The 27,067-nt window shown below is 45.4% G+C and overlaps 1 protein-coding gene across 7 annotated transcripts in view; it reads right to left on the reverse strand.

The window, feature by feature from the left end:
- Nucleotides 1–3,239: 3,239 nt before the first annotated feature.
- LOC115144022 (pleckstrin homology domain-containing family A member 1-like) overlaps nt 3,240–27,067 on the reverse strand; it is a 40,198-nt gene continuing 16,370 nt past the window's right edge. The window contains exons 2-13 of one of the 7 annotated variants that reach the window (XM_029684623.2): nt 26,235–26,407; nt 24,571–24,627; nt 23,813–23,858; nt 20,641–20,738; nt 18,692–18,814; nt 15,006–15,146; nt 14,346–14,414; nt 12,603–12,667; nt 12,229–12,292; nt 11,958–12,047; nt 11,185–11,225; nt 9,213–9,548 (exon numbers count right to left, since the gene is read on the reverse strand). In XM_029684623.2, the coding sequence (XP_029540483.1) occupies nt 9,311–9,548; nt 11,185–11,225; nt 11,958–12,047; nt 12,229–12,292; nt 12,603–12,667; nt 14,346–14,414; nt 15,006–15,146; nt 18,692–18,814; nt 20,641–20,738; nt 23,813–23,858; nt 24,571–24,627; nt 26,235–26,375 (1,173 nt within the window). In that variant the 5' untranslated portion in view covers nt 26,376–26,407 and the 3' untranslated portion in view covers nt 9,213–9,310. Of the gene's footprint in view, nt 4,398–6,808; nt 7,655–7,718; nt 9,549–11,154; nt 11,226–11,957; nt 12,048–12,228; nt 12,293–12,602; nt 12,668–14,345; nt 14,415–15,005; nt 15,147–18,691; nt 18,815–20,640; nt 20,739–23,812; nt 23,859–24,570; nt 24,628–26,234; nt 26,408–27,067 lie in introns of those variants that run through there. The other 6 variants (XM_029684622.2, XM_029684627.2, XM_029684624.2 and 3 more) reach the window with 6 other exon arrangements.

Here is a 27,067-nt window from a genome sequence, read left to right on the forward strand (position 1 = left end):
TGCCATAACTGTCACGTTCGTGTGTAGAGACGGACCAAGGCGCAGCGTGAATGAAGTTCCACATCTTTATTATGTGAAACTTAAAACAAGCTACCTGATGCTAAGTGTACTTAATGTTTTGTCATGCGATCGATAAACTTAAACAAACGCTTGGATTGCTTTCGCTGTAAAGCATCATTTCAAAATCTGAAACGACAGGTGGATTAACAAAAGGCTAAGCTGTGTTTTGCAATATTGCACTTGTGATTTCATGAATATAAATCATTTTAGTAATATTATGTGAATGTGGCGCTATGCTATTCAGAGGTTGTTGATGACAATTATCCCGCTAAAGGGATGGGTAGCGTCAAGAGGTTTTTAATAGTCATAGTGTTATTATATGGTGCAATTCCTTAGTGGGGCGAGTTACTTGTGCCATTAATATTTAATATAAAAATATTAAGCAAATTGTCTGAATTACTGTCTGATTTTTTATCATATCTAAATCTGAATGATTCATTTTAATCTGGATTGGTTGATGCCAGTTTCAAATAGGCTGAAATATACTGTATTTGTACTGAGCTAAATATAACTAATCTGATAACTAAACCTACTCGCTCCAACTATAAAGTTACAGACGTGCAAATATCATACCCCCAAGACATGCAATTTTGGGGGGGTATGATATTTGTGCGTCTAACTTTCTCACTCATCATTATTCACAATTCATTCAGGACAATCCGTAATCATAGTAGTATCAACATTAATGTAGAAGTGTTTAGAAACATATTATATTCTTATTTACAGTAAACGTGACTCCAAAATGACACAATACATTATTTTACTATTCCTTTCTATTCGGCACAAAATAATCTGAAACTCAACCAAAACAAACAACAAATGCATCCAACAAGTTTGTAGAGTCACAAGCTTGATGTAATCATTGTGTGCTAGGAATATGAGACCAAATATTACACTTTTGATTACTTTAATACAAGTTCTGTCAGATGTTGGATGAGATTCAAGTCCGGGCTCTGGATGGGTCACTCAAGGACATTCAGAGACTTGTCCCAAGCCACCCCTGCGTTGTCTTGGCTGTGTCCTTAGGGTTGTTGTCCTGTTTGAAGGTGAACCTTCACCTCAGTCTGAGGTGCTGAGCACTCTGGAGCAGGTTTTCATCAAGGATCTCTCTGTACTTTGCTCCGTTCATCTTTCCCTCGATCCTGACTAGTCTCCCAGTCCCTGCCACTGAAAAACATCCTCACAGCATGATGCTGCCACCACTATGCTTCACCGTAGGGATGGTGCCAGGTTTCCTCCAGACGTGATGCTTGGCATCCAGGCCAAAGAGTTTCATCTTGGTTTCATCAGACCAGAGAATCTTTTGGCAACTCTAAGCAAGCTGCCATGGGCATTTTACTGAAGAGTGGCTTCCATCTGGCCACTCTACCATAAAGGCCTGATTGGTGGAGTGCTGCAGAGATGGTTGTCCTTCTGGAAGGTTCTCCCATCTCCACAGATGTACTCTGGAGCTCTGTCAGAGTGACCATCGGGTTCTTGGTCACCTCCCTGACCAAGGCCCTTCTCCCCCTATTTCTCATTTTGGCCTGGGTGGTTCCAAACGTTTTCCATTTAAGAATGATTGAGGCCATTGTTTTCTTGGGGACCTTCAATGCTGCAGACATTGTTTTGTACCCTTCCCCAGATTTGTGCCTCAACACAATCCTGTCTCGGAGCTCTACAGACAATACCTCCAACCTCATGGCTTGGTTTTTGCTCTGACATGCACTGTCAACTGAGGGACCTTATATAGACAGGTGTGTACCTTTCCAAATCATGCCACATCCATCGAATTTACCACAGGTGGACTCCAATCAAGTTGTAGAAACATCTCAAGGATGATCAATGGAAATAGGATGCACCTGAGCTCAATTTCGAGTCTTTTGGGTCTGAATAATTATGTAAATAAGGTGTTTCTGTTTTTTTTACTGTTAACACATTTGCAAAATTGTATAAAAAACTGTTTTTTCCTTTGTCATTATCAGGTATTGTGTGTAGATTGATGAGAATTTTGTTCATTTAATCGAGTTAAGAGTAAGGCTGTAACATAACAAAATGTGGAAAAAGGGAAGGGGTCTGAATACTTTCCGAATGCACTGTATCTTGCCCTTCCAAAGGTTTAGAATCCCTGGCCAACTCTCAGGTAATCAATTTTAAACTTCTCATTCTATTCTAAATGTGCACCAGTCTGGTTTAGACCTGGATATAGCACCGTTTCAGCTGCTACACTTGTTTTAGATGTGTTAAATTGCCTAGATCGTTAAAAACACTGTGCTGTCTTATTTATAGGCCTTTCCAAGGCCTTCGACACTGTTGACCATAACATTCTTATTCAAAGGCTGACTGAAATAGGCCTGGATCAGGCTCTAATTCTCTCTTTCTTTCTCTCTCTCGGAGGACCTGAGCCTTAGGACCATGCCTCAGGACTACCTGACATGATGACTCCTTGCTGTCCCCAGTCCACCTGGCCGTGCTGCTGCTCCAGTTTCAACTGTTCTGTCTGTGATTTGAGAATGATCTGTCAGATAGGAAACAATGCGTGATTTTTGATGGTGTCAAGTCTAGTTTCCTGGATATTACAAAAGGTGTACCGCAGGAGACGGTATTGGGACCTGTTCTCTTGACTGTTTATATAAATAGTTATCTTGTAATAGTCATTTGTGTGCAGATGACACTTATGTATGCCATTGCCCCAACTGTTGACCAGGTTAGAGCTGCAATCTGACTTTGTTGCCTGACAGAAAGCCCTGTCTGGTTTAAAATGTTTACTTAATGCGGGCAAGTCTAAATATACAGAATGCTGTTCTCTAATTCTCAACAGCAAAAAAATCAGATGGACTACATATTTATTCATTGGATGGTTCTTCCATCGACCGGGTTCCCCCCTATAAATATCTGGGCACTTGGATCGACAAATATGTAATGTTAACAAAACATATGGATGAGCTAGTTAAAAAGCTAAGATTTAAAGCGGGCTTTCTTTTTAAGAAATAGATCTTGCCTCATCAAATCAAATTTATTTATATAGCCCTTCGTACATCAGCTGATATCTCAAAGTGCTGTACAGAAACCCAGCCTAAAACCCCAAACAGCAAGCAATGCAGGTGTAGAAGCACAGTGGCTAGGAAAAACTCCCTAGAAAGGCCAAAACCTAGGAAGAAACCTAGAGAGGAACCAGGCTATGTGGGGTGGCCAGTCCTCTTCTGGCTGTGCCGGGTGGAGATTATAACAGAACATGGCAAAGATGTTCAAATGTTCATAAATGACCAGCATGGTCAAATAATAATAATCACAGGCAGAACAGTTGAAACTGGAGCAGCAGCACGGCCAGGTGGACTGGGGACAGCAAGGAGTCATCATGTCAGGTAGTCCTGAGGCATGGTCCTAGGGCTCAGGTCCTCAGAGAAAGAAAAAGAGAATTAGAGAGAGCATACTTAAATTCACACAGGACACCGGATAGGACAGGAGAAGTACTCCAGATATAACAAACTGACCCTAGCCCCCCGACACATAAACATTCTGCAGCATAAATACTGGAGGCTGAGACAGGAGGAAGCAGATTGAACAGTCAACCTTCCTGCCAGTTTTTGACTATGGTGACACCGTTTAACAGATTGCAGCTACTCTTAAACCTTTGGATGTTGTCTACTACAGCATCCTTCGATTTATCACAGGCGACAGTTTTAATACTCACCACCGCATCCTGTATCAAAAGGTTGGCTGGTCCTCATTAAAGTCCTGTAGATCACCTCATTATTCCCTTTCTTTTTGCAAATCTCTACTGCACCAGCTTCAGACTTCCCTAACCTCCTCTGTTCCAAACATAAAAAACATGAGATACCAAACCCGTTCACAAGGTTGGTTAACTCTTGAGGTTCCTCGGGTCTCAACCGAACTAGGTGAATCCGCTTTTTAAGTTTTAATGCACATTTTGATTTAGAAATTGTGTATGCAAGGCTCCCTTGTGAAAGAGACCCTGGTCTCAATGGTGACTCATTGCTTAAATAAATTGAGAACAAATTTCCTAGTATTGCAAATAAAAATAATAATATTGAAATAAAAACATAAACCCCAAAGTATTCATAGCAAGGCAAAATAATGCAAGGAAATCATTTATAAATGCACATAACAAATTATTTGGAAATGGGTGTGCGATTAAATAAAACGCCTCCCTCTTTCCTACAATTGTCCCTATCTATGGCTGTTATACTAGCCTTTGCTTTTGCTGCCTTTTTTCCAGTTGCAAGTTTAAAAAAACTCATACCAGCAACATAGCACCCTGTGTCCCACTTTGGGTTTGTTTCTACAGCTAAGCAGGGATGGTTCTTGTTGGTCCCTCGATGGAAGACCAGATGTAGCTGAAAGTGGTGAAAAATAAATGTGTGGAAATGAGGTGAAAACCAGAAACAATTACATGAGGGAAAATTTTACGTGAAACTTCACACATATGTCTGAAAATGTTATTTCTGCCAGCCCAGACACCACAAGCAGAACCAACAGGGTTTTGACCAGAGGTCATCTAGTTCCCCACCCTTGTCCAGGACATATCCTGTTTACCTTCCATGTTACTGGCGCATGTCATGCTGCCGCTAGTGCTACAGTACATCCCCATTATGGCTGAGAAACGAGAGCCACCAGCAGTTGGCGGGAGAAAGATCAACAGTACACTAATAGTGGACTGCAGCACACTGGTGCTGGAAGGCAAAGAAAGCCACATTAGCCACGAGAGACAATGTTCTTTACTGAACAATCCCCGAACAAGACTCCCAATCCTCGTTGTCCTGTCAACAAAATATATTGGCAATTTTCGGGGATGTTTGTCAACCAGAGTTGGCTGTAGAGAGCCATCTTTCAGTGGGAACACATTGTCCTCTATCCTGAACCGTACTGGTGGGGTAAAATGATCCAGCTGAGTTCTACCGTTTCTCTTATTGGGTGCTGAAGTGCTGCTGTACGGTCCATTAAATTGATTAAGAAGCTTCGAAAGTGTCTACCAAGTGCTGACGAAGCAAGTGTGGCTCTTTCTAACAGATGAAGGGACTGTAAAGTTGCACAAGGAGACCTCAAGGGTCCAGCAGGGGTGCTTCAGCAGCGCAGTTTGGGAGTTTATAGGTCTGTGTTGGTGTTCAGAGTAGACGGTTGGTTTGGGAAACGTGAGCCGAAGTGACATTGATGTCAAACTTACGCCATCTCTTGTAACATGTATTGTTCGCTTTCATTTCACCTGGGAGCACTTATTCTTTTTTTTACAACAGGAAATAAACAACACACGTGGGGGAAATGAAGTTAATTACAGTAATGCGGTGACAGGGTGGAGAGCTTACCGTTCCAGGTCAATTTAACTGCTGTTTTGTTTTGTACATTGTTTTGGTAGTGGAGTTATTGGGCTGTTTGTGTCTTTATCCTAACTTAAATCATGTGATTGATTATATTGCTTAACAGCCGTGTCTGGCAACATCATAGAAGATATGGAAGAAGAAACTGGAAGCCAGGCATGCAAAGCAGTGATTAGTTAAGCAGGAAATGTATTGGCCATATTATGTCACATGTACTGTAATGTCTGGGGTTTCTCAGAACCAGTCAAAAGTATATAAATGTGGCAGCATGTCTAACATTCAGATACACTTTTGCTCCATCACATTGTAACAGCTAGAGTCAAGCATCTCTTAAGTAACACTAAAGTGGGTGTGTTAGTGACCGCACACACACACACACACAGATGAATCGAGGAGGAAGGGTGGGAAGGAGGAAGTAGAGAGGGTGGGTTGGATTGCTGTGCTCTCTGGCTGTGCAGATGTCAGGCTCCAACCACTCTCTCATTGTGAGTGATGTCCATTAAGCACCCAGGGACCAGTGTGGAGAAATCCTCAGCACCCCAGGAAAATAATGAGCTGGACACGGCCATTGACACACATTGGGGCGGACCATGCCTGCTCTGTTTACTCCCGTTGTTGTGGTTACAGAGTTCACCCAGCTGTTTATGTTGTCCTTGACTCACTTAAAGGCCTCTGTTAGGGGCCATGTCATCATTGCTGACATCATCACTCCCCGCCAAGGGCTCTGGGTTTGACAGGATGGACCTGATTCGTACAACTAGACCTAAATATTTAGAAAAGGCCTGGGATCAGAACAGACCTGATGCGTACACCTGGCCCAAACAGCCATGGGTCAGCAGAACAGTTCTGGGATCAGAACGGACCAGATGCGTATAATTAGACCTGGCAGCCAAGGGCCAGCAGGACAGACCTGGGATCAGTGGCTAGAGACCTGCTGTCTTCATAGCATCATTACACTGTGGTGTCCAACCTGCATGACTAGATCGCTAGATCACCATATGACCAAAAACAAAACAAAAAAGCCTGTTATGTAACTACAGATAACAGCTAGGGGGCTCTTTACATGATCATCCACATAAAACGATGGCCTGAAGTGCAACGCGCCAGCACTGTTTATTTTAACTGGCATTGGTGGCATCAGAGGAGAGGTCAACTGTTCAACTTCACTCACTGCAGTCACCAACATAGATAGATTTCCCAGTGGTCGTTTCCCTCTGGGCACACACTGGTTGAATCCACGTTGTTTTCACATCACTTCAGTGAAATTACGTGGAATAGACGTTGAATTGACGTCTGTGCCCAGTGGGTCTCCTGCTCGTGTTCTTTAGAGTTCCACTATCTGGCAAGCGCATCCTTCTCAATAAGAGCCCATTATGTGTGAACAAACACTTCTAGTGAAGCACTACGAATGTAACATCCAAACTCTGAGACCCATTCCAATATGTTGAAGCAGTTTTTTCTGAGTGTTTTTATTGGACCTATGTTTGTGTAATAGTAAGACTAAGAGAAAGAAAAGGAGGGCCTAGCATCATTAGTTGGTTACATGGTTGGAATGATGAGCCCCCTGCTCGTTCTCTCAATTGGTTCCCCATCCAAACAAGAGCTTTAGAGCAGGGTTTGTCTCCTCATACCTGGCTCTGTGCATCACAACACTGTGACAGTGAGTCAGGCCTGGCCTGCTCCCAGAGCACGACGGATTCCAGCTGGGTTTACTACGAGATAGCAGGGACCTCTCGGTCACAACAGACAGCTCCTGCCAACTGGTCAGTGTGGGGGACTGGCCATCTCCAAGTTGAGGTTTTGTGCACTACTTTTCACCAGATCCGTATGGGCTCTGGGGCGCTACACAGGAAATAGGGTTCCATTTTGGACGCAGCCTAAAGTGTATGATGTGGCCTTGATCATTCAGACTGATGGAATTCACCTTTGTTCCGAACACCAAATTGAGATGAATGAGAGACATTTGCTAAATACCTCAGTTGGCCACAGATGCCAAAAAGCAAGGCCAACAGATGGCAGTAGAGCCCTGCATTGCCAAGTCCTTTCCTCTGGTCTTACCAGGCCTTGATGTGTCAACTTTTAAAAACACTGTAAAAAAAAAAAAAAATGGGTTACACCTCTAAATGCAATCTACAATAACATGCTGGAAAAGGTGGGGGTTACAAAAGAAGTGAACATAGCAGACATTGTATGTAATAGAAAAATATTTGAGCAAAACACGGGCTTGTAGTTCTTTCCTTCAGCACTAGTGTCAATCTTCTGTTTTGACTGCGTCCAACCTAAAAAAGAAAAGACATTTAAAGGATTTGAGTCAACACAAAAAAGAAGCAAAGTCACTCCAGCTTGAATCCATTGATTTATTCTCAAACTCCACTTAATAAATAATGCACATGATTCAGAGCATCAGGTACACAATTAAAAGGGTCAAAATATCTTCTTTTTTTCTTTCTTTCTTCTCTCTATAAAAAGAGAACGCAGGCACTTTACCAGCTTTACAGTAGAGGTGTGCAACACAGTAACAAGTTACAGGAAGAGTACGGCTGAGAGGCACAGAAGGCCTCCCCACAGACACACAAACTGTCACAGCATACGGGAAAAGTAGTCAAATAGTCGCACAGTAGAAAAGAGAAGAGGACCACAAAGGAACACCCAGAAAACAGATCAAGGGCAGTGAGCAGCTTGTCTGCCCACATGAGTGTCCACAAGGTGCCATTTGAAAGGCCCTGCCAAGAGGCCTATAGATGTGTTGCACATATACATGTCCTGTTAATGTCCTCCTGAGGGAGAAGTCTCTATTCAAATGCATGCTAACATTGGCAGGCACATACAATACAGTGCAGGACTTCATTTGGCAACAACAACAAAAAAACAGAGGTGTGACAGTGTGTGTGTGTGTGTGTGTGTGTGTGTGTGTGGTTGACAGAGAGAGAGGGAGAAAGAAAGAGAGAGAGAGAGTCTAAAACACAACAGGTGTAACTCATATGAACAGAAGGACTCAAAGCGTATCTATTTTAAATGATGAATAGAAACAGAAAATATAAACACGTAACACCCACTTCCTTTCTAAAAACGCAGCTGAAAATAAGAAAAAGCTGCAGGGAAATTCATCTGCTAAAAGTTATCTTTAGGATGTGATGAGGATTCATGATGTGCTTCAACAACGGCTTGGATAGAAACTCAAATGGTCGTGTTAAAAGTACACACAAGTCTACACCACACGTGTATGTTTTTGTGTGTGAGTGGGGTTGTCTCATTGACACCAGTTACAACTTTTTCATTTACATAACTATGAACACAAATAACATCTAGCCCCTTTTTTAAAAACCCTGATAACAGTAAATCAAGTGACGTCTGGGAGTGGAGTGGGAAATAATGACAAAAAATGATTTGTGAGTTTCTCAGCAGAGTAGCCAACCCAGTCCACCTCTTGTAACCTCTTGAGCCAATGGAGAGGGGAGGATGTCTAGGAATCATACAATACCAACAACAAGAGAGAAAGAGCAACACCCAACAGAAATATCAACAACGAAAGGGACTGAAATAGAACATCTGACGGCGTCTCCTTGCCCTGAAACGTCACGCAATTTGCTGTGTTAAGAGAGGGTCTGGATACAGGGGAGAGTAGACGATCAACGGTCACAGCCAGGGACCACTTCCTGTCTTCCTGAGGGCCAGGTTGGCGCTGATTGGTCACGTTTGATTGGCTTTCCTCTTGTCGTTGTTGATGACTGTCCACTATGTCCAGTCCCCTTTCTGTCAGTGTGAATCCTGACAGGAGGGGTCAGGGTTAGAGGCTCACACCTGGCTGACATGCAGGTCTGAGTCCTCGAAGCCGAGGGAGGAGAGTTCTGGTTGGTCGCCCTCTACCTTGCTGCGCCGTCTCCATGGCGACAGCTCCTCCTGGTGGGCATTGGTGGGGTAACAGGACGAGGCGCTCACTTGGACAGGCGAGGGGTCTCCTGGAGAGAGAGGCGGGAGCGGTGCGGTGGTGGTGGCCCCTGGTGGCCTCGCCAGGGCAGCAGGCCCAAGAAGTCCTGGCTGTCCCAGGTCAGGGCCCGGGCCCCCCTGTGGCTGGTGGTAGGGGAGCTCTGCCTGTATGGGCGAGCGAGGGACGGGGGGTCCCGCCTGATTGCTGCTACAGTAGAAGGCGGAGGGGGTGTGGTCACTGTGCTCCTGCAGAGTGTTGGGGGAGGGAACGGAGGTAGGGAGGGGGACAAAGTCATTCAGATTCAGAAGCACTGGATGCAGGGGAGTCAGTCAGGTCAGTCACAGAGCTGTAGCAGGGGCAGTGGCACAGGGTGGCAAAGGGAGGTAGGACAGCATCAGCAGCAGCAGTAGTTGAAGCAGTGGTAGTATCTATAGTGGTGCAGGAGCAAAGAGGAGTAGTGGAGGAAGCTGGAGGGAAGCAGCGGCAGACTGAGGCAGCAGATGTAGTTGAAGGAGGAGGATGGCAGCACAGACAGTGGTGGTACAGTAGACAGTGAATGTACAGTAGAGCTCACTTGGGGAATGTTAGTATCTCACTGTCAAATTTGACTCTCTGAAAAACACGACAGAGACAAAACAAAGAAAACAGATGGCCAAACGTTAGCGAAAAGATGACCAGTTACGACGAGCTAAAAACCCGTAGAGGAATGGCGAGTTCCAGCAAGGGAGTGAAAAAGTGGGAAAAGTGACACACAGGGTGAGATTCGAGACAAGAAGGGCAGAGGGATGTGAAATCAGAATAAATGGGCAGAGCTCGGAGAACGTAAGTGTGTGTTGAAGGGGTGGGGGTGCACGACGACATGTTGACAAGAATCACAGCATTACTGGGTCATTAGAGAGCATGAAAGGCTTCAAACTACTCGACACACTTTCCCAAACCAAAACGGTAACGAGAGACTCTAAAAGACATGTGGAAGTGTTAAAAAGTCTCAAAGTTGGTAAGTGTAAGATGTTGAAGACAAAGAATGAATGAAAGAATGAATGAAGATATACTGTAATGATCAACCTTGAGGATTGCTGTGTGTGTGTGTGTTTCTAGTATAGGTCGGGGAACATGCAACACCAGCCTTAGGCCTAGATACCAGCTACAGGTTACTGTACTACAGACTACTGCACTACAGCGCCCCACCCTACATTGGAACCCAGTGACGTAAGTGTTGTCTATCTATAATAGAAAGAGGCCAGATAGATGGCTCTTTTCTTCTTTTTTTCCCTTCCCATTGTCTGTATAAAGGAACGGGAACTCGGTAAAAAAAATACTAAAACTGACCTGGAAGTCACAAAATGTGTTAGAAATGCATTCAAATCAGTTGAGGAAAAAGGTAACCAATGATGCCAGAGGGAGTTTTCCAAGAAGCCTAGTCAAGAACAGACCAGTCGATTACTGATCTCTGGAAGGAGGAGGAGTGAGGTCATGTGGACCAGGCGAGTTAGTCTGGTCAATCAACGGCAGATTAGAGGATGTCTGTCCAGAACAGTTAGGATGGAGAAGGGGGAGGGGCTAATGATCAGCACTCAAGCGTGAGATGGAAGTCTATCTACTATCTAGTAACTGGGCTTGCTTGGGTGTTTCAGAGGGGAGTAAGCAGTCAAAGCTTCATTCCACTACACTGGACTGTGTCTGAAATGGCACCCTATTCCCTACATAGTGCACATCTTTTGACCAGAGCTCCACCCTGGTCAAAAGTAGCGCACTATTTAAGGAATAGTGTGCCATTTCAGACGCAACCTAGGACTACTACTTGGCAAAACAGAAATGAAGCTGCTTGGCCGACACAGGGGAATCACATACGTGCTGCATTCACCATTGCGGAATGTATACCTCTGTATACAAGGGTTCGACAGCCGACGGGCCTGACGCATCTGCAACAACACAGTAGTGCACCGCTTAGTTAGGAGTTTGGAGAGAGAAAGAGAGAATGGGGGGAGGACACTCCGGCCAAGAAAGGGAGAGAGGCAAGGTGGAGAGAGAGAGAGAGAACAGGAGAGTGGCTGGATTTGGAGGTGGGGGTTTCTATTCTGTGCCGGGTGCGACCATCGGTTACGGTTCGAGGTGGGGTATCTAGCAGCGTCACTAGGTCGGGTAGAGATAGAATACTGTCTTGTGTACTGTAGTGAAAGCTACACCTGCAGTATGTCAATGAAAAACCTGTAACCCCTCCCCCAACTGTGATTGGAGTGTCTAGGTTTCTAAGCTGGGGTGGTGGGTGGGTGAATGGTTTACATCCCAAACCGGATCTTAACGTTTATTCTTCAACAGCCAGAAACAGACTAACTAGAGACATTCTAGCCAAACCGGAACAGCGGATTTAGATCAAATATGGTTCCCTGCAAAAACAGTCAAGTTTCTCCCCTGAGGAGCAGAGATCTCCAAATACTCTTCCTGGGCACCCACATGTCATGCAGGCTTTTATTCTAGCCCAGCACAAACACACCTGATCCAACTAACCATCAAGCCCTTGGTTAGTGAACCAGGTGTGTCATGTAATACAAGGCTGGAACTAAAGTGTTGAAAGTTGTGACACCCTGTGGGTGCCAGACAGAGCCAGTATGGAGGACCAGTGGCTCAGGCCCAGCCCCAGACTGAATACGTACAGAGGCAGCTGAGCGTCCAGGCCCCCGCTGGGCCACAATGGCTCCAGAGATGGCCTTTATCCAGCTGTGCATCTCCTCTGGACTGTCCGACTACAGAGGAAGGAAGAGGGGTCACGAAGACAGACAGACAGACAGACAGACAGACAGACAGACAGACAGACAGACAGACAATAGGTTACTGTGTGCCAATGGCAATGGACAGTAACTATATCTCTTCAATTGAATTCAGTCCATATATTCAGACATTAACTGGAGACAGAAATGTTCTCACCTGTATGTAAAAGGTCCTTGAGCTAGTGACCACTTCAAATAGATTGTCCCTCTGCATTAAGTCACTAGATAGAAAGACATGAAAACCTCTTTCAATAACATTCAAACGTCCCAGTAGCGTAAATCACTGGGTGTGAACGTAAGAGAGCGCGTCGCCGTCGAAGGACGACAGTAAGCCAATTCTGTGAGTCCATATCCAACATTTACACTTCTCATTTACACTTCTCATCTGTGAGGACGCTACAGTTGGCAGCCAGGTCTGCATCCCACATGGCCCACATCTCCCTCCCAGCCCCTATCACCTTGGCACTTGTCCCGCCAGTGTCGATAGCCAATCTGTCCAGCTCAGTGACTAAAGAGTAAAAAGACACTGACCTCTGTTTGCACTCCTGAACTTTGTGAACCTCTTTCAGTGGGATCACACGCAGTGGCTCTCTCTCCTGAGAGAGAAAAGAGAGAGAAAAGAAAGAAAGAAAGAGAAAGGGAGAAAGAGGAAATAGCCACAGAACACGTTACACCATCACAATACATCATTAATTCAACACAAGCAACATGACATAAACAATCCAAAGTGTAACATGACAGCGCAGGAGCTAGTCCCTGACGTGCCCTGAACAGAGAGGACAGGCTGAGAGGGTAGAAGGGGAGTCCTCATGATCTGCCCTCACAGGCCTAGCTCTGATCCAGGACGTTTCGTCACGCTTGCTTTTTACGGGAGGCTCAGCATCAGCACGTAACACCGTGGACAACAGCTATCACAGGCCTAGAATGAAGCTAGGGGACAGAAATTCATCCACCATAGGACTAAACTGAGGACTTGCCTCATTTTCCCCATCTGCTAAAAGGTTCTAGGACTAAGAATATGATCATTGACAATAGGCTCTCTGACATTATGCTAGATTATTAGGAACATAATAGGATGCCTGCCCACCTGCTGCCAACCATCCATCCACACACACACACACACACATACACACGCTGGGACATGCTACGCTGTCCACAAGTGGAGCACCAGGAATGGAATTCACGACGCATTCCACGACATGCTGAGACAACAATCCCCAAAGGCAATACCCCAGTCCCCCTATAACCCCACACACACACACAATGAGATTACAGTGTGTGTGTTTGTCTGGATATGTTGTGTGTCTGCTTTGTGTAACAGTTTTGCTTCCATCCCTCTCCATGCCCCAACCTGGGCTCAAACCAGGGACCCTCTGCACACATCAACAACTGCCTCCCGCGAAGCATCGTTGCCCTTCGTTCTGCAAAAAGCCGCGGCCCATTGCAGAGCAAGGGGAACAACTACTTCAAGGTCTCCGAGCGAGCGACGTCAACAATTGAAACGCTATTAGCGCGCACCACCGCTAAACTAGCAAGCCATTTCAGACCAGTAACACTTGGATATGTTGATGTTGCATTATCATCTCTATAGGAGACTATCTCACCATGTCTTTGGCCCTGGGATAGAGGCACTAATGGCATTTCAGTAGGAGAGGATGGAGAGACGAAGAGGTCTGAACAGAGAAAGCACACACTCAGGCCCAGTGTTAGGGCCAATGGGAGTCAAGCTAATTCCACTGCAGCAGCACACCAACCACTCCTAAGGGAGGGGGAAGAGGCAGACAACGTGTCCCTCTTGTCTGAACTCGTTCTCTACCTCTCAGATCATGAGAGAGAGGAGGTGCAGAATGTGAGCGGGACAAAACAGATCTATCAACAATCTAGCAGTCATTTAGCCACAGTTCAGAATGTGAACGCAAGGAATCTAACCTCTCCCTCATAGAGGAGAAGTCAAAACCAGGCTTCTCGATTTGGAAGTCCTATTTATTAGTGGCTGTGCCAAGAGCTTTGGGAGCCGTGAACAATGCACAGGCCTGGAGTCAACTCTTATCTGATTGGTGTGTGTGTGTCCCTGTCTGTCCGGGGCTCTAGGGGTCTGTGAAACACAGGTGCAACACAAAGACGAACTGCTGGCCAACGGGGTCACACAGCGCCTTTGTATTGCATGTGTGTGTGATGGGGCAGGCGGGTGGGCGGCTCAAGGACACTTTATGTGGAGTGTGTGTCACCTCGCTCACAGCCGCAGCGGTGGAGAGAAGAGACATTCCCACTCACCAGGTCTGACTTAAAGTAGCTGACCGCGTTCTCCTCCAGTAAGAAGTATCTCCTCTTCCAGTTCTTCATCTGCGCAAGAGAAAGTTACAAACATTCGAAAGTCATATACAAAGTGGATATCAACATTTCCAGCACCTCTAAATCCTTCGACTTGCTAAGAGCATGGCTAAATGATTGCTATTCTGATATTGTATAGGACCACGGTTTGCTTTAGAATGGCTGGATCACTGTGGTTAATATGGTCTATTTATAGGGGATAAGAGAAGGTAAGGTAGGTTAAGGGTAAAACAACAATGAGGGATATAATTCACCCTCAGCACCCTGGCTGTGTCCAAAATATCTGGTCAGAATCCCACTGCTTTCTAACTCATCATCATCCTAACACAACAACAAACACACAGCACTGGTAGTGTTAAATGCTTGTAGCTGACAGAGAATCTCTCCGAGCCTGTGGTGTATTCATTAGGTACCATCCAAGGTAAAAACGAACAAAAACAGGGAGCGACTACCTGGAATTGTCCAATAAGAAACACTCATGTTCATTGTCTGTGCAAAACGTTTTCCACTGCATTCCTGAATACATCTATGGTTTTGAGTGTAGGCTGCTACAGCACTCTCTCCCCTCCCACCAGAGAGCATCCTCCTCTACTGTCTACCTACCAGGGCTCCTTGCTTGACACAGTATCCAGCCTTGATGAGCGCCTGGTCCTGCACCCCCCGCCCCAGGAAGTAGGGCAGCTGACTGTGGGCCTTCCGCGGGCCCCCCCTGTCTGCTCCGTTCTGCCCCCCGTCGCCCTGCTCCTGCACCATGGAGAAGGAGGGAGGACACATACACATAAACTCAGCAAAAAAAGAAACGGCCTCTTACTGTCAACTGCGTTTATTCTCAGTAAACTTAACATGTGTAAATTGTTGTATGAGCATAAAATTCAACAAATGAAACATAAACTGAACACGTTCCACAGACATGACTAACAGAAATGGAATAATGTGTCCCCGAACAAAGGGGGGATCAAAATCAAAAGTAACAGTCAGTATCTGGTGTGGCCACCAGCTGAATTAAGTACTGCAGTGCATCTCCTCCTCATGGACTGCACCAGTTTTGCCAGTTCTTGCTGTGAGATGTTACTCCGCTCTTCCACCAAGGCACCTGCAAGTTCCCGGACATTTCTTGGAGGAATGGTTCTAGCCCTCACCCTCCGATCCAACAGGTCCCAGATGTGCTTAATGAGATTGAGATCCGGGCTCTTCGCTGGCCATGGCAGAACACTGACATTCCTGTCTTGCAGGAAATCACATACAGGAGTATGGCTGGTGGCATTGTCATGCTGGAGGGTCATGTCAGGATGAGAAGGGTACCACATGAGGGGGGAGGATGTCTTCCCTGTAACACACAGCGTTGAGATTGCCTGCAATGACAACAAGTTCAGTCCGATGATGCTGTGACACACCACCCCAGACCATGACGGACCCTCCACCTCCAAATCGATCCCTCTCCAGAGTACAGGCCTCGGCGTAACGCTCATTCCTTCGACGATAAACGCGAATCCGTCCATCACCCCTGGTGAGACAAAACGCAACTTGTCAGTGAAGAGTACTTTTTGCCAGTCCTGTCTGGTCCAGCGACGGTGGGTTTGTGCCCATAGGTGCAGGTGATGTCTGGTGAGGACCTGCCTTACAACAGGCCTACAAGCTCTCAGTCCTGTCTCTCTCAGCCTATTGCGGACAGTCTGAGCACTGATGGAGGGATTGTGCGTTCCTGATGTAACTCGGGCAGTTGTTGCCATCCTGTACCTGTCCCGCAGGTGTGATGTTCGGAAGTACTGATCCTGTGCAGGTGTTGTTACACATGGTCTGCCACTGCGAGGACGATCAGCTGTCTGTCCTGTAGCGCTGTCTTAGGAGTCTCATATAAGGACATTGCAATTTATTGCCCTGGCCACATCTGCAGTCCTCATGCCTCCTTGCAGCATGCTTAAGGCACATTCACGCAGATGAGCAGGGATCCTGGGGATCTTTCTTTTGGTGTTTTTCAGAGTGCGTAGAAAGGCCTCTTTAGTGCCCTAAGTTTTCATAACTGTGACCTTAATTGCCTACCGCCTGTAAGCTGTTAGTGTCTTAACGACCGTTCCACAGATGCATGTTCATTAATTGTTTATGGTTCATTGAACAAGCATGGGAAACAGTGTTAAAACCCTTTACAATGAAGATCTGTGAAGTTATTTGGATTTTTACTAATTATCTTTGAAAGACAGGGTCCTGAAAAAAGGGACGTTTCTTTTTTTTGCTGAGTTTATAAGTGTACGAAGTACAAACACAATCTATATTTTTAATCTTAGTTTGATTTTCATACTCTTGTATTGCTGTGCTCAGGGCACCTTTGAAAATGAGACCCTGGTCTCATTGCATTTCCCATTACTAAATAAAAGTTTAATAAATAAAACACACACAACTACAAAACCAATCTGGCACGCCAACGCACAGACAGACATGCAGAATCAGATGAGTGTGGGAAAAGCCCCCCACCACATTGTCTACAGTGACTAGAGATATGATAGAGAATTCACTGCCTGTTGCATGTGTCAAGCAGAAGTTGAGGCCCACTGCACCACCACCACCCACACAGGAAGTGACATCAGAGGCCATAGCTTGTGCATCTGGATGTGAATGTTCACTTTCATCTACTATTGGCTGGCTATACACCAGATACCAGCACAAGACAGGATATGATTTGTACTGCTCATAGCTCATACACAGCAGCAAACATACAGTGACTGAGCTCCTCAGTCAGTGGAACACTATATTCAATGTCTGTCTAGCTAAAATATGGCCTGATCCATGGACACCTTCAGACAGACCGTCTATTTACAGTTTATTCGGAAAGTATTCAGACCTCTTCACTTTTTCTTACATTACAGCCTTATTCGAAAATGGATTGAAAAAAAAAAAAAAACTATCTACACACAATACTCCATAATGACAAACAGGTTTTTAGAAATGTTGGCAAATTCATTCAAATAAAAATAAAAATACATTATTTAAATACAGTAAGTATTCAGACCCTTTGCTGTGAGACTTGAAATTGAGCTCAGGTGCATCCTGTTTCCATTGATCATCCTTGAAAATGTTTCTTCAACTTGACTGAGTCCATCTGTGGTAAATTCAATTGATTGGACATGATTTAGAAAAGGCACACACCTGTCTGTATGAGGTCCCGCAGTTGACAGTGCATGTCAGCGCAAAAACCATGCAAGGAGGTCGAAGGAATTGTCCGTAGAGACAGGATTGTGTCGAGGCACAGATCTGGGGAAGGGTACCAAAACATTTCTGCAGCATTGGAGGTCCCCAAGAACACAGGGGCCTCCATCATTCTTAAATAGAAGAAGTTTGTAACCACCAAGACTCTTCCTAGAGCTGGCTGCCCGGCCAAACTGAGAAATCGGCAGGGAAAGGCCTTGATCAGAGAGGTGACCAAGAACCCAATGGTCACTCTGATGGAGATGGGAGAACCTTCCAGAAGGAAAGCCATCTCTGGAACACTCCACCAATCAGGCCTTTTTGTTTAAGTGGCCCGACTGAAGCCAATCCTCTGCAAAAGGCACATGACAGCTTGCTAGGAGTTTGCCAAAAGGCCCCGAAAGGACTCTCAAGACCATGAGAAAGAAGATTCTCTGGTCTGATAAAACCAAGATTGAACTCTTTGGCCTGAATGGCAAGCATCACATCTGGATGAAACCAGGCACCGCTCATCACCTGGCCAATACCGTCCCTAAGATGAAGTGGTGGCAGCATCATGCTGTGGGAATGTTTTTCAGCGGAAGGGACTGGGAGACCCAGAGGGAAAGATGAACGGAGCAAAGCACAAAGTGATCCTTGATGAAAACGTGCTACAGAGCGTTCAGGACCTCAGACTGGGGTGAAGGTTCACCTTCCAACAGGACAACGAACCTAAGCACACAGCCGAGACAATGCAGGAGTGGCTTCGGGACAAGTCTCGGAATGTCCTTGCCAGTAACTGTCTGAAACCACACTTGACTGAAGTGCTCCAAGCCACAACAGAGTAGGTGGCCTTCAAATGACATAAATATGTCAGATATGTCCAGATGTTTTCGGTAACTCTCCCAAAATCCCAGAAATGTCCCACTTTCTCTAGAAATCCCAGGTGAAGGAATCCTGGATATCCTGCTTATTCCTTCTTGATTCCAGGAATATTCTAACCAGGACTTCTGAAAAACCTGAGAACTTCATTAGTTACTTAATTGTTTTTGCAACTCTACGCATGTTCATATGAGTGGGCAAGGTTAGGGTTCGTTAAGTGCTGGGCCAGACTGGTGATCCTTCCTTACCTGTGTGGCAGTGATGATGGGTACCCCTCCTATGATCTCCGTCTTATAGGAGATCTGCTTCATGGAACCCAGCACCTCCTGAGGCATCTCTGCACTGGGCTGGCCGTCCCCCGACTTTGGCACCTGGAACATGTTAAATAAACATCAACTCCCAGAGTGCATCAGGAGCCAGGAGTCCAGGACCAGCAGAGTGGACAACATGCTCCGATAGATTGTTAGATGTGTCCCTCTGCAGTCTCTGTAGTGATGTGATGTACTCCCTGCCTGCTTGTTAGTGTATTTTCCATCAACTCTAGCCTGGGGGCTTCAGAGAGACACTGCTACACTGTTGAGTAACAGTGAGACCGTGTACGGGAGCTTGTTGAGTAACAGTGAGACTGTGTACGGGAGCTTGTTGAGTAACAGTGAGACTGAGTAACAATGAGACTGTGTACAGGAGAGCTTGTTGAGTAACAGTGAGACTGTGTAACAGTGGAGCTTGTTGAGTAACAGTGTGACTGTGTACGGAGCTTGTTGAGTAACAGTGAGACTTGTTGAGTTGTTGACAGTGAGACTGTGTACGGGAGCTTGTTGAGTAACAGTGAGACTGTGTACGGGAGCTTGTTGAGTAACAGTGTGACTGTGTATGGGAGCTTGTTGAGTAACAGTGAGACTGTGTACGGGAGCTTGTTGAGTAACAGTGAGACTGTGTACGGGAGCTTGTTGAGTAACAGTGTGACTGTGTATGGGAGCTTGTTGAGTAACAGTGAGACTGTGTACGGGAGCTTGTTGAGTAACAGTGTGACTGTGTATGGGAGCTTGTTGAGTAACAGTGAGACTGTGTACAGGAGCTTGTTGAGTAACAGTGAGACTGTGTATGGGAGATTGTTGAGTAACAGTGAGACTGTGTATGGGAGCTTGTTGAGTAACAGTGAGACTATGTACGGGAGCTTGTTGAGCTTGTTGAGTTGTTGAACAGTGTGACTGTGTATGGGAGCTTGTTGAGTAACAGTGAGACTGTGTACGGGAGCTTGTTGAGTAACAGTGTGACTGTGTAGCTTGTTGAGTAACAGTGAGACTGTGAGTAACAGGAGCTTGTTGAGCTTGTTGAGTAACAGTGTGACTGTGTACAGGAGCTTGTTGAGTAACAGTGAGACTGTTTTGCAGTCTGTCAGCAGCAGGATATAACTCAATGACGAGCACAACACTGTATTGAAGTCATTATAAAAGTTCATTATTGCGTTACTATACTCAACGCCCAGTCCCTGCCTCATACATGGATGTGGTTTAAGAGTAATTGGAGTGAGACATCCTCTCCATGCATCTTTGTGAAAGCTGATCCACAGGCACACAGCTCTGCTCTGTCCCTGCACTGCCGTTTCAAAGAGAGAGCGTTATTTTCAGAAGCCCTCAAACCTGTAGAGACCGTCCGTGACTCACGACACACGCCTTCCCCTTTGTCCTGCCTGCTCTGGTCTGTGTGTGCGCGCGTGTAAGTGCCTGCCTGTGTATGTGTGTGTGTGCATGCGTGTATTTCAGGGCTAGTCAGAGGAGAGGGAGAGGAGCAGAGTAAGCCACTTTCGTTGCCCTGGCCGTCAGTGAGGCACTCATGGAAATGATCTCCCCCGTCCAGAGGGGTTTCGATGCCCTCTAGGAGACAGACATGGGCTCCTGGTCCCAGCAGACCGTAACACTGTGTGCAATGACTGTTTCATAAGGTATGTCTCTCCCCTGTTGACTTGACAGTAGACACATGCGTGGTATGCCCTTGTCTTGTCATCGTCCTCCATCACGCCCTTCTTGTCCTGTAAAAACTTCCACTCACGCTGGCTGAAATGGGCTAACACATCCTCATTGTGAATAACAGATCCTTCCCAGAGGGGTTGAGATGGGAGCAGTCTTGTACTACAGGAGGTGGTGCTGTGACAAAGTGCTACTTATGACAGGTAGCAGGGCGGGGGGGCACTCACTGTGATCTTGGTGGCGTTGTTGAGCACGTTGACCCACTCTACCAGATCCTGCTGATCGTTGGCCTGGAGGTAGAACTTCCTCATACCAGCATTGATGACTTGAGAGAGAGAGCGAGAGAGAGAGAGATAGATAGATTCTGGTCAGTTTTCAAAAAGAGAACAGTAGCAGTTCTGTCAGTTAGCTCCACATGCGTCACTGTAATATATTCCTGCTAACTAGTCTGGCACTCAGAGAATATCATGCGGTTAACAGTCGACAGGATCCCAAGTTCAGAATCCAGAGAGAGAACTTTTATTGCATCCCAAATAGCAATCTACTAGTCCAGGGGCCAGAGGTAAAATGTGTCCGCTTTGGGGTGGCAAAGGTTTGATGGTATTAAAATATGATAGCCACTCCAAAATAGTCATACTTTTCTATGTCTTGTTTATGGGAGTCTACGCAATAGAATGTTTGCAGGCTGATAAAGGAATGATGAGACAAGTTGGAATGTAAACGTTCTCATTGAAAATGATCGTTTCAAACAACAATGAATGGATGTTGGGTGGATCTGGTCTTAAAAACCACGCAATTTGGTAAATATGATGACGCACTATATCATTGAAACAATAATGTCAATTGGGGTTGTTTTAGTGAAATTTGTCATACTGGGAAATAATACAAGTCCAACTTCCTGGGATAACTCAAGAAATGACAGAGGACACCTTTAGAATGCTGGCCATTGCTATACAACAGACTATTACAGATGGCAATTAATAAAACAAATATTCTGGACACAAAGACATACAAACACAAACGATCTCTAAAAAGGAACCTTGGTGATTGATTACAAGCTCTTCTGTCCCTGGCCATTGTGATTTTAAACGTGATGCTCTCTAACCGTACAAGTTATTTAATGAAATATGTTATCTAATCATTCTGTAGCCATTAGTTCAGTGGCTGGTTAACAAATGTAATAGAAATGATGCAATTGGTGATTTATAAAAAAAAAAAAAATCCAGCCTTTTATCAATTGGACCATTGCTGATGCCCTCAACAACCCTCAAGAGACACTAATCAATACATATTCCAGTGGCCGTATACTACAATACACTATTTCCCATAAACAATGTAACTAGACACCATCCATAAAATGCAGTGATAATGAAGTGATATACTTCTTGACTATTTCCACATTTGACTGTGTTACAAGTTGAGTTGTAGGTTATTGTCCTGCTGAAAGGTGAATGTTTCCCAGTGTCTGTTGGAAAGCAGACTGAACCAGGTTTCCTTCTAGCATTTTGCCTGTGCTTAGCTCTATTCCGTTTCTTTCCATCCTCACAAACTCCCTACTCCTTGTCGATGACGAGCATATCCTTAACGTAGGCCGTCACTGTAAATAAGAATTTGTTCTCAACTGACTTGCCTAGTTAAATAAAATAAATAGAAACTTGACGCAGCCACCAACCATGCTTGAAAATATAAAGAGTGGTACACAGTGATGTGTTGTGTTTACCCCCCCCCCAAAATAATTATTTGTATCCAGAAAAAAAAAGAAGAAAAAAAATGACTTTATTACTTTAGTGCTCTATTGCAAACAGGATGCATGTTTTGGAATATTTTTACTCCGTACAGACTTCCTTCTTTCCACTTTGTCAATTAGGTTAGTACTGTGGAGTAACTACAATGCTGCTGATCCATCCTCAGTTCTCCCATCACAGCCATTAAACTCTAACTGTTTTAAAAAGTGGTGAAATCCCTGAGCAGTTTCCTTCCTCTCTGGCAACAGAGTTAGGAAGGACGCCTGTATCTTTGCAGTGACTGGGTGAATTGATGCACCATCCAAAGGTTAATTACACATAATTGTATGTGTGGGTACAAAGATGGGGTAATCATTCAAAATGCACGTTAAGCACCATTATTACACACACCGGTGCACATTGCACCTACTACCATACCCCTTCCAATTCACTTCAATCATATGTTGCCCATTCACCCTTTGAATGGCACACATACACAATCCATGTCTCAAGGCTTAGAAATCCTTCTTTTACCAGTCTTCTTCCCTTCAGCTACACTGATTGAAGTAGATTTAACAAGTGACATCAATAAGGGATCATGGCATTCACCTGAATTAACCTGGTCAGTCTATGTCATGGAAAAACCAGCTGTTCCTAATGCTTTGTACACTCAGTGTATCAGTCTTCCACCATCCCACTCAACTTCTCAGTTTTTCTATGAGCCTCACAATGCTTCACCAGAGCACCCCCCGTGTAGTGGTGGAATAGATTGATGGGACTATTGGGGGAGGAATCCAAAAGTGGATCTGGATCATGCAAATAACGAGGCTAAAAATATCCCAGAGATTTAGAGAGGGTGGGTTCCGATTGGGACGCCAGCATCCTGTCATGCAGGAAAGCGCGAGACCCCAACATCCCCCTCATCCAATGACTTGCTTCGGTCAAGCCAGCGCTTTGCAGTCACAGGCGGTTCATCCTACTGCTTCCTTCTATTGAGTGTGGGGGAGCTATACTCCTGACTGGTGCCGCTGAGGGACAAAGGGCCTGTTGAACAACAGCACGTCATATAGGAAACTGTCCCATCCAAACCTCCGCAACGTAGGGAGGGAGGAAAAGAGGGAAAAGGAGACTGTGGAAGGAGAGGACAGGTGAACAGTGCAATTACTGGCTACCATCTATGAGCTGCACGGGGCCTCACATCATCCACCTCAGTGAACTAACTCATTCTAGTCCAATTAGTATGAAGGGGCCCTGAGAGAATGACACTGAAGACCCTAAGTATTGTGTGTGTGTGTGTGTGTGTGTGTGTGTGTGTGTGTGTGTGTAAAGCACATGTTACGAGGCCCTGGTTTCTCATTTGAATCCCCTGGGGAGCAGTTGACAAAGCCCCCTACAGTGTGTTTGTCCGGTCTACTCTGATGAACAATAGCTGAAGGTTAGGGGCCTCCTTGCTACAAGCCTACTACCAAACCCCGAACGCTCCCTCCCCAGTGCCCCCTGCTTCCTCCTTCACAGCCCCCTCAGACAGCACAATGCCGCCAACCTGAGAGACAATACTTACCACTGCGCTAGTCAAAACATACAGTACTCATACACATATAAAAACCAACATCGAGTGTCGCAAACATTTGGTTCACGGATTCACTGTGTCAAATTGAAAGGTTGTAGGACTTACCGAAGCAGAACTCCGCCTTCGGTCGCAGCTTGGTGGCATCACTCACCTAGGAGAGAGAGTGATAGGAAGAGAGGAAGATAATGAGTGAAAGTGGGGCAGATGTTAATGTTTCCCATATATGCACTTAGCAACGTCACCCGACCGCTGCTATTCATTTTCAGGATAGAAAAACACTTTCAGTAGAACCTTAAAATGACTAAACAGAAAGTATGTAGACTAGGTCCTTTACCTGTATATTGTTTTATAATATAAATCTTTAACAACTAGAAAACCCCATAAATAAAAGCTCGACTGTGAAGGAGAATTTCAAAATAAATAAGAATTTAGGAGATTTTTGTGTTGGCTGGATTACTGACAGGACACGCAGGGCACATCCCCAGGGACCCCGATTGGCGTCCCCAATGGTTTTATATTATAATGTTTGAGCATAAGAACACAGAATTAGCCATGGAAAAATGTATAGAATTGCGGGAAATTTGTTTTCACAAAAAAAAAAAAAAATGTCTCAGCTACATGGAAAAATGTACAGAATAATAGGAAATGTGCCAACAAAATAAAACTGCACATTCCTCTCTCTGCCGCCAAATATGGACCTATTTAAACCACGCCAATGGGCTGACCACGGCTATTACGACCCGCACAGCTCCCCACGACGGTTGCCACCACCAAATAAATAAACACCGGATGTTCACACCTAAGACTGTGGTTTGCCATGTCTGTGTCTGTCAGACAAGATATAATTGGACAACTTGACTGACCTTTGAGATGTAAGAGAGTTTGAGGGAGCCAACATGTTCAGCTCCTTTGGGCAGGTTCTAAACACCAGACAGAGACAGTGAGAGAGAGAGAGAGAGAGAGAGAGAGAGAGAGAGAGAGAGAGACAGAGACAGAGACAGAGAGAGAGAGAGAGAGAGAGAGAGAGAGAGAAGAGAGAAATTGTGAGATCGCAAACCTGAAAACACAATATAATAATATAATATAAAGTGCTTAAACAGGAGAGTGGTAGAACAGGAAATCAAAAGGGACAGCTAGAGAAGGTTCGGAGGAGAATAGAACCAGAGTGAACTTGGGAGCAGAACTTAAAGAGTCTGAAAACTGTCTGAGAATCAAAGAAATTCAACAGTGATAAAGCATGAATCTTTTAGCGGGTCTTGGAGAACGAGATGGAAACTAAACTGAATTAAATAATTCAGAGCCCAGGGCAGCATCAATAAATTACATCTTTTTTGGGGGGGCATGACCAAATCGGTCTTTGTACAAGTATTCCTCACTGAGCTCCCACTCCCAGCCAAACAAGATGACATGCATTTAAAGGGCCTGCAAAGCAGCATTCTCAGGAGAGTTTTTTTTTCTGTTTACACCGGTGTTTGATTGATTGGTTAGCATCTATATCAGGTTTACAAGATGAATCCTTTCTCTTGTCATTTTATGCCATGTAAAGGAATGTCCAAATCAGTAACACTGCTGTTATACTATAGAGCCTCCATACTCAACTGGCGGACCGCTGACCGGATCCGGACCCAGAACGGGGTCAATACGGACCAGAACGGTTAGGCTTCGACCCCGGTGTCACAAGCACACAAGACATGGAAGAACGCATATAATTGCAGGAAATTAGCTTTAAAACAGCAACATTTTCTTCCGCCAATAAGAGGCGTGTGAACAGTTTGGGGGGGGGGCATTGGTTGCATTGGGGGTTTGTTACTACGCCGATGAATTACATTATCCACCTAGGAAATTTGGGTGACCGGACCTTCTCAAATAGTGCGCGAGTACCCCTGCTATAGAGCACTATTATTATGTTCCAACTGTAAAGCAGCTATACTTTATATCGACGGCAGCGTAAAATCCCATAAGAAGTTCAGAGATGAAAAAGCTCAAGTCATGAGCCTTACTTCACACGTCACGAGAGTAGAGTTCTGGGGGGGGACAGGTAGACGGACGAATGGACCGACGGGGCGGCTGGGCAGACGTACGGGTTGCGGTGTGGGGGGGGGTTGTTATCCCAGATGTAACATCATCTCCCCAGCGGATGACACACACATTTCTTCGTGATGGGGCCCAGAGTGGTCTGGCCAGGCCAGACAGATCAATCCAGTCCAACACGTTATGAGATTAGCTCAGTCCAAACACAAGCAGCTATTCAATCCATCCTACTGCCATTGTCCTACTACAGTGCACACAGGAAGTACATGAGTCGGCTTCAGCCGCTGCCCATTCAAGTAATGACATCAGCCTAAATGCATGCATTAAGCAAACAGACAGACAATGACGACTGTTGAGGGTAGTGAGAGCGTCACAGCTCTCACTACCCTGTGAAATGTATGTAGTCCAGAACTACACGTCCCGGGGTACGTGTGTGTATCTGTTCTGTGTACGTGTGTCTGAGTCTGCTTCTGTGTGCACTCCTCTGCTGTCCTACCTGTGGGTTGTCCATGTACCACACCAGGCTACCCTCCTTGGTGTCCAGGATGAAATAGCGTCGGAGGAACTTGCCGCTGTTCTCATTCTCCTCGATGTCCAGGAAGCCACAGATCCTGTTCTGCCGATCCACGTAAGGCATCTCCCCGCCTCAGCCTGCTCATTCCAGTGCTGCTAAGGAGGAGATGATGAGGAGGTGAGAGAGAGAGAGAGAGAGAGAGAGAGAGAGAGAGAGAGAGAGAGAGAGAGAGTGTGCGTGTGTGCGTGGGTGGGGATAGAGAGAAAGAGAGAGGAAGTAGAAGAGCGATAGGAGAGAGACAAGAGGGAGAGAGAGCGAGCAGGAGTCAAAAATCGATCTTTCAGCTAAGCAGCCAAAGAAGCGATAAGTTAGTCTAGTCTAAAGCTGTAGTTAGTCTAGCTTACAGCTGTAGTCAACGGTACACAGCTACTACACCATTCCTACTCTTTATGGGACAGTCACATTCAACACTCCCCTCCCTCCCCATCTCTCTCGCTCCACCACACCAATAGCAGAGAGGCACGGCTTATCCCTGATATGAATATAAGCGGGCAGATTTCACAAGGGGCTTAGGGAGGGTTTATAATGCCATAAGTCAACATTTTAACGCTGGCTACAGAGAGAGGTGGAAGGCTTATCCTGCTTAAGCACTCCCACTCACCTGTAGCCCCTTGAATCCCAGACTGCCCCGTTAAAATGTCATGGCAGCCAAACACTGATGAGTTCAACACAAGTCCAACTCTCTTTACAATCTCTCTGAAAACAAAAAAGTGTTTCTTTCCATAAATGATACGCGAAGCACAGGAAAAACGAGT

The sequence above is a fragment of the Oncorhynchus nerka genome, linkage group LG16 (assembly GCF_034236695.1).
Source record: "Oncorhynchus nerka isolate Pitt River linkage group LG16, Oner_Uvic_2.0, whole genome shotgun sequence".
Lineage (NCBI taxonomy): Eukaryota > Metazoa > Chordata > Actinopteri > Salmoniformes > Salmonidae > Oncorhynchus > Oncorhynchus nerka.